The sequence below is a fragment of the Perognathus longimembris genome, chromosome 19 (assembly GCF_023159225.1).
Source record: "Perognathus longimembris pacificus isolate PPM17 chromosome 19, ASM2315922v1, whole genome shotgun sequence".
Classification (NCBI taxonomy): Eukaryota; Metazoa; Chordata; class Mammalia; order Rodentia; family Heteromyidae; genus Perognathus; species Perognathus longimembris.
The window spans coordinates 20314228-20324149 of NC_063179.1; the positions used below are offsets into that span (position 1 = coordinate 20314228).

Here is a 9922-nt window from a genome sequence, read left to right on the forward strand (position 1 = left end):
CTTGGGATATTGATCAAAAACCCAATCCATCTCTCCAAGGCCCAAATGTTAAAATTGTACACTGCTATCTTTTGTGCTTCATGCAAAAGGAGCAAAATGCAGCTTCTCAGCATTAAGCAAACTCTTGTTGGCATACTCAGCAAGCCACTTGCTCTTGGCTGACAGGTTTATGTAAGTGCATCTGCTTCTTCTCAGTTGCTTCTTTATAAGCTGAAATACTTCTGAGAGTCAGCTGGATGCAATTTATAACTCATACAGACTGTAACTGGTGAGTTACTAATAACCTGTTTCAAATGGCCAAACGAAACCACAAACTGAGTTCAAGAGCCAAGTACCACTCTCTTCACAGGTACTTAGTTGAGTATTCGGTGGCAGCCTAAGAGATAGTGAACAGGGATAAAGTACTGGCTCCTGAATAAGTGTTCTCCAATTAGTAGCTGGTCTAAGATCCCAGGCCTAAGATACTAATAGCACCCACCTCCCAGGACTTTCATCAAGGAAGAAGTTTGCTAAGAAATAAAACAAAATGCTTTAAACCGTGTGTGGCATATAACAAACACCCCATAAGTGTGTGGGTTTTAAATGGCATGTCAACTCTGGTACAGCTTAAGTTTAAACCCCATTTTGCTTTGTGAAAATATTTGTACAACATAACTTATTTCATTCATGTTGGTGTTGTCTTACTTTTGAAAGGCAGTTTATATGCTTCCTATTGGAAATGATCCTCTCAGGTGCTTTCCAAAACAGAATAGCAACATGGGGGGCGGGGGGGCTGGGAATATGGCCTAGTGGTAGAGTGCTCGCCTGGAAGAATGGCAATAGGGTTAAAATTCTGCTGTTGCCAGCACTTACTAGCTCTCATGGGATCCCACACTGGCATAAAGGCTGTCCATTTGCCAAGATCTTCACCTTTCATCCCATTAGGTCAGCCTCCTGACTTCATTTCACAGGGCTGTGCACATTTCCATCTTTTTTTACATGTACCTTACTGGGGAAAATGTGAAGAAGCACTGCTTCTTGTTATGACCATTATAATTTACTTTAGAAGATATCGGCAAGGATAATATGATTTGCATATGAAGGACACCACCTATGAAATCACACCACCTTTGCTTATGTCTGTTTCTCTACAGTCCCAGAGTTGGTTAGCAAAGTTAAAAAAAAATCCACTTCCAAGAGACTAATTAATAGCTTGCCAGTTTTCTATCTCATTTGGGTCCAGAGGCTGTGAGAATTAGCACAGTGAGTATCAGAAAGAAATTTTCTTTGGTGAAATTGTTGGCATTCAAAACTCTCAATTGTCTGAAATCCTTTAGCAATTCTTCCTAGTCTTGCAGGAACTGGAAAGAAGAATTTGGCAAGCTTCATAGATGGTATGTTTAAGTATGGCACCCAGAGGTTTATACTGAAAAGACCAATGTCTATTAATGAGCAAGAGACTTCCTGGTTACTGACTAGCTACACTGATTATTGCCTTTACAGTGTTATTTTGTCTGAGCAAGTCTTCCAGGTAAGATGTAATCAGACTAAAGAACAGAAAATATGTTAACATTAAATTGTTTCTTTGTTCACAAATGTTTGCTTTATAAGTATCTGTTTCTTCCAAAAAGGTAACCTAAGATTTGCTTTGTTTTAAGAAGAGAATGGGGTTGTGGAGGAACAGCAGCTGTAACCCATCTTTATCTTCACCAAAGAATCTAGAAGTTGAAGATGACCAAACTAGTCCTGAACGGAGTATAATAATAAGAATTCTTGTCTCTTACTTGGTCTAAGCCAAAGAGTTTACTATAACTGCTAAGGCATTCTGTGAGTGCCCACTTTCTCCATCCTCCCTGTTAGTGCTCAACTGTGTCCCAAACACTCTCTTAAGCTAACTCAACCATACTGGCTCCTTTGGCCCCAACACAGCAATTCCTACAATGTGATTTCTACTGAGGCAACAGCATTAGCAACCAAGAACTGGGTTAGATGTGAAAATGTTCAGCTCCTTCCCTCCTCTCCTCTCAGAACTTCTAGATAGAAAAGTCAGGTACAACCCACCCATTCCTTAGTACACAAGAGGATTGGTTCCAGGAACCCCCTCCTCACTCCCCACCAGATGCCAAAATCCAAGGATTCTCAATTCCATTGTATAAAATGACACTGCATTTGCATGTTACTTACATTCACCCCCCCCCCCTGGATATTTAGGATAACCTCCTACTTCTTTTTATGATCTTTATCTATATTAATTGTAATACCCAAAATAGTAAAATGCTATGTGAACAGATGTTACATACACAGCCTTGTTTAAATGATGATGGCAAGGGGATGAGTTGGTATGTATTTAATAAAGTGCCATCCATATTCTCCCCAATTTTTTTTGAACAGGGTTTGTTGAATTTGTGGATGTGCATCTCCTAAATATTCCGGTGACTGTATAAGAAAAGACAGTACATGCACAGTTCTATGCAAATGTAGTTTCAGCCATACACTGAGGTTTTGGAATCTATCCTTGTGGGCAAAGCAAAGAGTAGTAGTAATAACTGCATTAATCTAAGTGAATTAAGAACAACAGCAAAACAGACTTGATGCTAACTCTGAATTGTGAAGCTTAGAGGTTACATACTTCTCTCAGACTGGACTGGGACTGCCCTTCCCCAGGCTGCACAATGTCCTCCCTCACTTCCTTCAGATCTTTTCTCAAATGTATTTTGTTTAATGATTTTTTCCCCCAAAACCTTGCTGAAATTGAAGCTCTTCTATGATAGTCTCTCTTATTCTTCTTATTTTTTCTCCATCTTCATCATCTCCATTATTGCCACGAGCACTTATGTTTATTTATCTTTCTATCACTGAGTTAACACCTACCAGCTCTAGCAAAATTCAGTAGTTCTTTTTTTATCAGACTCCTGTGTTAATCTCATCAATTTGGTGATTTTAGGATCCCATATTCTTTAATAGAGAAGTTCTAAGCTTTGAGGATAAATGGAAAGCTAAAACATTGCTACGCATTAAGATTGTATGAGCTTCATCTTGAAATCTCGACTGTTGTTTTTTTTTTTTAGTTGAGCTGGACCTATTCACAAATAGCATACTGTCACATTCTTGATTCTTGGAAAACTGTTCAAACTTATTGAACCATTCCAGCATTTAAACTTACTTAAATGAAATCAATTTCTTTTTAATTTCATTTTACAGTATTTAAATGCACACAATTTGGTTACCCATTTTCCTGCTTATGAACATTTAGCATTCATATATTAAGACTCATATAAATAAATAAAATCTTGAATCTTGAACTCATGTTCAAGGTCTTTATTAGTGTATTTTCATTTCTCTGAGGAAAATATGTCCAAATGGAACTGATGTTTCATAATGTCAATATAGTTTCACTGTATAAGAAATTGCCAGCCCTGCTGGGTGCTGGTAGCTCATGCCTGCAATCTTAGCTACTCAGGAGGCTGAGATCTGAGGATCTCAGTTCAAAGCCAATCTGGGCAGGAAAGTCTCTATGACACGCTTATCTCTAATTAACCACTCAAAAGCTGGAAGTGGTGCTGTGACTCAAGTGGTAGAGTGCTAGCCTTGAACACAAAGAGGTTCACGGACAGCACCCAGACCCTAAGTTCAAACCCCCAAACCAACAAAAAATAAAAAATAAAAAATAAAATGAAATAAAATAAAAACTAAAAAAATTACCAACCCATTTTCCAAAGTGTTGATGCCACATCATAGCAATAAATGAGAGCTACAGCTACTCCACATCTTCTCCAAACATCATATTTTCAAAAATTTAAAATTCAGCCACTCTATCTATATTAGTCAGCTTTGCATTACTATAATAAAATACCTCAAGTAATAATCTTACGAAGAGGAAAGGTTGCCGGATATCAGTGAATCATGCTTGTAATTCTAGCTACTCAGGAGGCTAAGATTTAGAGGATCAAATTCAAAGCCAACCAGGGGGAAAAGTCCATGAGAATTCACCCCCAGCAAAAAGTTGGGCTACAGACATGAAAAAATTGGTAGAATATCAGCTAAGTAGTTCAAGGCCTTGAGGCTCTGAGTTGAGACTTGGGACCCACAAAAAAAAAAATAACAGAGGGGGTTTTATTCTGATAATTTTAGATAGTTGTTTGCTTACTACATGTAATGTGTCATGAGCCTTATTGTGGCCTTATAGGCATATACACTAGCATTTCCAAATATGGTCATAAGGTGACTATTATAGATGAATGAATCAAAAATATCATAGAAGAAGCTACAAGGCAGCAGCAAGCAGGGAGAAGATATTCCTGGACTATCTTCTAAACAAATAACAGCATCTGTGGCCAAAGAATGAAAACTCCATGTAGATAGGAAATCATGACTAAATTGGCTCAGTTCAATTGATATTCCCACAATACTTTGTACCTAGTTGTTGCTCAAATAATTGCCAAGTGGCAAATGCCTTATCTTTGTGATCAACCCAAACTACATTTTTTGAGTACCTAGGTAGAAAGAGTCAGAGTTCATTTAGAATAAGGAATTAGAAAACATGCCTGTATGTTGAAGCTAGTCATATTCTCAGAAGAGGTTAATACAAAGTAATTAGCCCATGTGGTAAATAAGAGAGCTCGAAGACTTGTGAGGCCAAAACCATGAACTCAGAATGCTTCAGTAAACAGATTCACGGCCAGATTGATGGCTTTGCCTCTTCTTTCCTGAACCATACCAGCAAGGAACAAATACAGCTTTGAGACAAATCAGAACCACTACATTGAATGAGTACTTTTACAGCCCAGGACTGGAGCAAGTGTAAACTTTCAGATTCCAGTAACTGGCATGCAATTAAATAGTCTACTAAACACTACCCACTGTCATTTGTCAACTGGGACCTCTAGATGACATTTCTTGTGGTAACCAATGGCCAATATGGACAGCATTCGAAGGCTTCCCAGCTCTGTGGTCTGTGGTTTATGAGACTCAGCCATGAAAGAATCTGGTTGCTTTCAAAATATAGTAGGCAAAAGGCTAAAGTCTGAGTAAGAGACCAGACTTCTAGTCTTGTTGGTATTTTCAGAAATATGTCATCATAATGATATTCCCAGACGTCTCTGGATATGGCCTAGTAAGAAGAGACCATTAAGACAGCTTGCCATAAATTAAAACAACAGTGGCACGTCATTGTTAACATATAATTAGAAAAGAATTTTTAAGTAATATCCCAGTATTGCTGAGAATATATCCCTTGGCTGTTTGAGGGCCAATTGAGAAGAAAAAGAAGTTGCTTTAAGACACATCAGAATTATATATGTTCAACTTGTTCCATCCTTCATAGTCAAACCGTTTCTAAACAGCATAGACTTTAATCTGCAAATGCCCTGAATGGTACTGAAGTGACTAAATAGTAGGTGTATTTTCTTTTCTATTTGCCCAGGTTCCCATTAAACTACCCATGAAATCATTGTGCCTGGGATTCATATATCTATAATTTTCAAAAATGTATATTTCTGTCCCATGTTTCTAATAATTAAACTTATTTAAACATTGCTTTAATTAAGAGGACTGTGAACTATCTTCTGTCTTCAAGAAATCTGTGATTTTAATGATTAGTAGGGATGTGGGACCAAGATTCCGTGGTGATATTTAGTTTATGTTTCTGAAAATAAAAGTATGAAATTACTAGATGCAATTGTGATTACCTTATAACAAAGCTCACATTACCATCGCCCTTATTTGTAAAGAATGTTAAAGCCACATGCTTCAGATATATATATATGTAAATATATAAAAGAATACCAATGTCCTTTGAAAAAAAGTTGCTTTAAAAATACTCATTTAAACATAAACATCTCAAATAAGACAAGAAATGGACTCACTACCTTATTATGTAACTGTACCCCCTCTGTATATTACCTTGTCAATAAAATTTAATTTAAAAATAAATAAATAAATATACACAAAAGAAAAAAACACAAAAATCTACCTCTAAGAATTTTTCTAAGGAAATAATCCTATGTGTGTGCTTAAGTCTATCTATTAGTTTAGGTTTAACACAGCATGAATGAAAATGATGAAAAATTAGAAAAAAAATCAAATATTTAACAGTAGGGCAAGACCTGGGGAAATTTTGCTTTAGTCACATGAAAGAAAGACATGAAACCACTAAAAATAGTCATAAAAGAAAACATATAATGACATGGGAATTTGGTCATCATGTCATATGTTATTAAATTAGAAAACAGTTTAAAAACATTATGCACATAATCAGTACTTTTATTTTTAAAATCAAGAGGAAAAGCCATAGATTAATATGCAAGGAAAGGCTAGACTCTCTAGTAAGGAGATTAACTATGTTTGGGTGGTGAATACTGATTTTTTCACATGTATTGTTTCCTTCACTACATTTTTTATAAGAAATACTACATCAGAAATTGGACAGAGAGTATTGTTAAACATTTTGAACAGAAAAAAAAATCACATAAACTGCATAGTCAAATTAAGAAGTAGAAGCATTTGGCCACACTACACCTGCCTCTGTTGTGTCCCAGGGCTGCTCATTTAAGGCTGTTGTTTCAAAATGATCTATTTTAGCCCTGGTGGTCTAGCATTGTCTAAGAAGTTTGCAATGCTTTCATTGCACACGAAATATTTTCTGCCCACACCATGCTAAGCTTGTGCAGACCGAAGTCACCCCAGACTCACAGGGATGTGGCTTCACACATTCATGGAAACATTAGCGTACCTTTGCTGCCTTCAAAATGGGAAACTTTAGCCTATTTGCCACAACTCTCCTGCCACTGAGGTCTGAAACTGAGTTTACAGAAAATTAATGAAGACCTCATATTCTCAGATATGTATTGAAACTGACCCATTCCAGGTTCCAGAAGATAAGTTAGAAATGTCTGGCAGATCCCTAACCTCTGAGAGGTGATGATATCATTCATGAGAACACCTGGCCTTTCCCACAGTATCTTTTGCTGTTCCTGACAGAGTGGATTGGAGGAATCATCTATTCCTGTCAACCATCTGCCACTACTTAATACAGCGGACTGGGAAATGGCTGTGATATGGTGTGGTTTTGTTCTGAAACCATCATCAAGTGAAATGGTCATCTAGAAAAATATAACATTTTTCAAGTATCAGGAGCACGCGCGCGCACACACACACACATTTCCTATAAATAAATGTGCCAGAGATCTGGAGAAAACAAAGCCCCAAAGTGTCCCACCTATGCTAGGTTATGAGACAGAGTCTCAGACTAACAGAAGCTACTCCCAGCTGAATTCCTCCAGTAGCTGAGTCAGCCTTGCTTCAGTGGGTGTTTTGAATTACACAACATCTGCTGTCCTCTAAGCAACTGACACTGGCTAGAAGTTTAAGCACCAACATTTCCAAGGAATCTGCATTCTTGATAGACTTCTATTTCTTGACAATCCTTTAAAAATAAGCAGCCACTGCAAGTTAACCCACCCTCAAATGACTATTCTTTGAGTTTAAAAATAGGAGATTACAAAGGATTTCACAATCAGTACTTCACCAGCCTGTGGTGCTTGCAGAAATCCCAATAGACAGAAAATCACAGAATGTAGCTGTCATTAGCCCACTGGACTCACCTGGCTGTTGCTGGTCTTCCTGCAGCTTCCTGCAGCTTCCTGGCTGACACATGCTCAAACAGGTGAACAGGTGGCTGTTGTCTTTCTCTGAGGTGGCAGACATGGTATTCAGTCTAGTGGTGACTGGAAAGCCACTAAGGCATTTTATTCCCTTGATCAGTCACCCAAAAGGCAGCCAGAAAGAACCAGGTAAGTACACTCTGGTCCTGACTTGCATGGAAAACACTGACTTTACTCATAAAATACCTAATTTCTCATGGTTATGATTCCTGAAAAAAAATTTTTTTTTTTAACCAATATGACTTCTCATGCACAGCAAGAGGCCAATCTATTTGGCTAAAATCAAGATGATTCTCATTTCCTTTCAAACGACACGAAAACTTTCTCCTTTCATATAAAAACTTAAAAAGTAACTTTTTCTAACAGATTTAAGTTTTTAGCACTGTTTTTTGGGGGGCGTGGTGGTGGTGGTGGTGTCCTTTTGCTGATGAAATCCAATCGCTCTGGTATTTAGTGAGGACTGCTATAGTAAAACATACACAAAGAAAAAAGAAAGTGCGGCTGCCCGGGCATTAAGTGGAAAGATTTCTCTTGCCTGGTGTGAGTCAAGCTCAGTGACAGCGGCTTGTGTACAGTTCATAAGGGAGGCTGGGAGGGGGAGGAGCCAGTGGGTGACCTGATTAGCATAAAGAGGCAGGCTAGAAATGAAATGGCACTGGGGTTGCTTTAAACAATAGTAATCAAAGCAGTGATTCTGAGGAGACCCAGCTGTTACAGGCATCAACTATCTGACTTCCTCACCATTGTTTGTAATTAAAACACAAGCTGAAAGCCTAAAGGTTATCCTGCCTGCTTTTGGGAAATGTGAAATCGAAAAGGTACGAAGGGAGCTAGTAACAAGCTAGTGGAAATGTACTGCTGGAACTTTTCATTTTTGTAAACACTTTCAAGCCTTCAGGAGAAAGCAGCTAGGGGCAGCCTCCTTGCCAAGGCAACTATTTGGAGTTCTGGAAGAAAAATAATGCATAAAACACTATCTTCTCCAGAAACTTAGCTCTGTTTCCTCAGATTCTCTATTGCTACTTCTACATCCTAGGACAAGGCAATTTTTCTAGTGCTTTCTTGGGCTTGTCGTTTCATTATTGTGTTTATTTTTTTTTTAACCAACAACAGAGGCATCCAATTCCTTTAATTTAATTGGAGTCATAACGCAGGCTGGTGGAAACTGGCCTTTACAGTTCTCTATGGTGCAGGCAAGACAGGAATAAGGAAGAGTTGTTTAACCTCAAAGTCTGGACTTTGGAAACTGACTTGACAACCTAATGGAGGTTCTCGCCTAGTCTTATCTGAGTGGGTGCCCTGATTTTATTTTGAGACAATTACTAATTCCCTAGGCATGCTCTGATTTCTGGAAATGTATGAAATGTGTGATTGCTCTTCACTAATGCCCTTGTTAAAAACTTACTATTGCTTTCTAATAGTCTATTTCTGTTTTGGGTCATTGTAGTATAACGGGTTATAGAAATGTTTTGCTACTTTCAACGAGTTCGGTTATTAGAGAAGCATCATTTTGTTTTACATGACTGGTATTCATCTCATTTTCTACCAAAACCATAGCTGGAATAATACAAAACTGTGAATATGCCAATAAGTTGTGGAATTCAGCATTAAGCATATATTATAGTAATGAATCCAATAGCCCACAAAACTCTACACCAGCTTTGAAATAAGTGGATCTTTAAAACAATGTGTTTTATAATGGAGCAAATTTAAACATACAAAGAAGTGGAGTTAGTAGTATAGAAAGCCCAGTGCAACCATCAATCTGATTCAGTAATTACCAGTTACTCCCAGACCCCTCATATTTGTGCCTCAACCCAGGTACTCTCCCTGGACCACAGATGGAAGTATCCCCAATATCCATCTGCTTGAATTTCTCAAATGAAGGCACTTAATGATCATAATAATATCACCACACTCATAATAGTTAAATGTGATTCCTTCAAGTAATTAAATATTCAAGCAATGTTTTTGATTTCCTGATTTATGACTGTCTCATAAACTTCTTATTTCTACAGTTGGGACCCAAATACCCAGCAAATACATCTGACTGATAGATTTCTTGAGGCCTTTTCTTGCTCGCTCGCTCTCTCTTTCTTCCTTCTTTCTTTCTAAAACAGACAAAGCAAGTTTATTTGAAAATGGAAGAAAAACCACAAAAGGAAAGTGGTAAGGCTGAGTTTAGACAGGGGCCCTAAAGAGGAGTCCTGGCTTGTTTTTAGTTTAGGTTCTAAGCTGGCCTGGTGGCTCATACCTATAATCCTGAGTACAGGAGGCTGAGG

The 9922-nt window shown here is 37.8% G+C and overlaps 1 protein-coding gene across 4 annotated transcripts in view; it reads right to left on the reverse strand.

Annotated features, from left to right (window-relative positions):
- Ranbp3l (RAN binding protein 3 like) overlaps positions 1–8321 on the reverse strand; it is a 47980-nt gene extending 39659 nt beyond the window's left edge. The window contains exon 1 of one of the 4 annotated variants that reach the window (XM_048368378.1): positions 7581–8321. In XM_048368378.1, coding sequence (XP_048224335.1) covers positions 7581–7683 — 103 coding nt within the window. In that variant the 5' untranslated portion in view covers positions 7684–8321. The remainder of the gene's footprint in view (positions 1–7580) is intronic. The other 3 variants (XM_048368377.1, XM_048368379.1, XM_048368375.1) reach the window with 3 other exon arrangements.
- Between the last annotated feature and the right edge of the window lie 1601 nt (positions 8322–9922).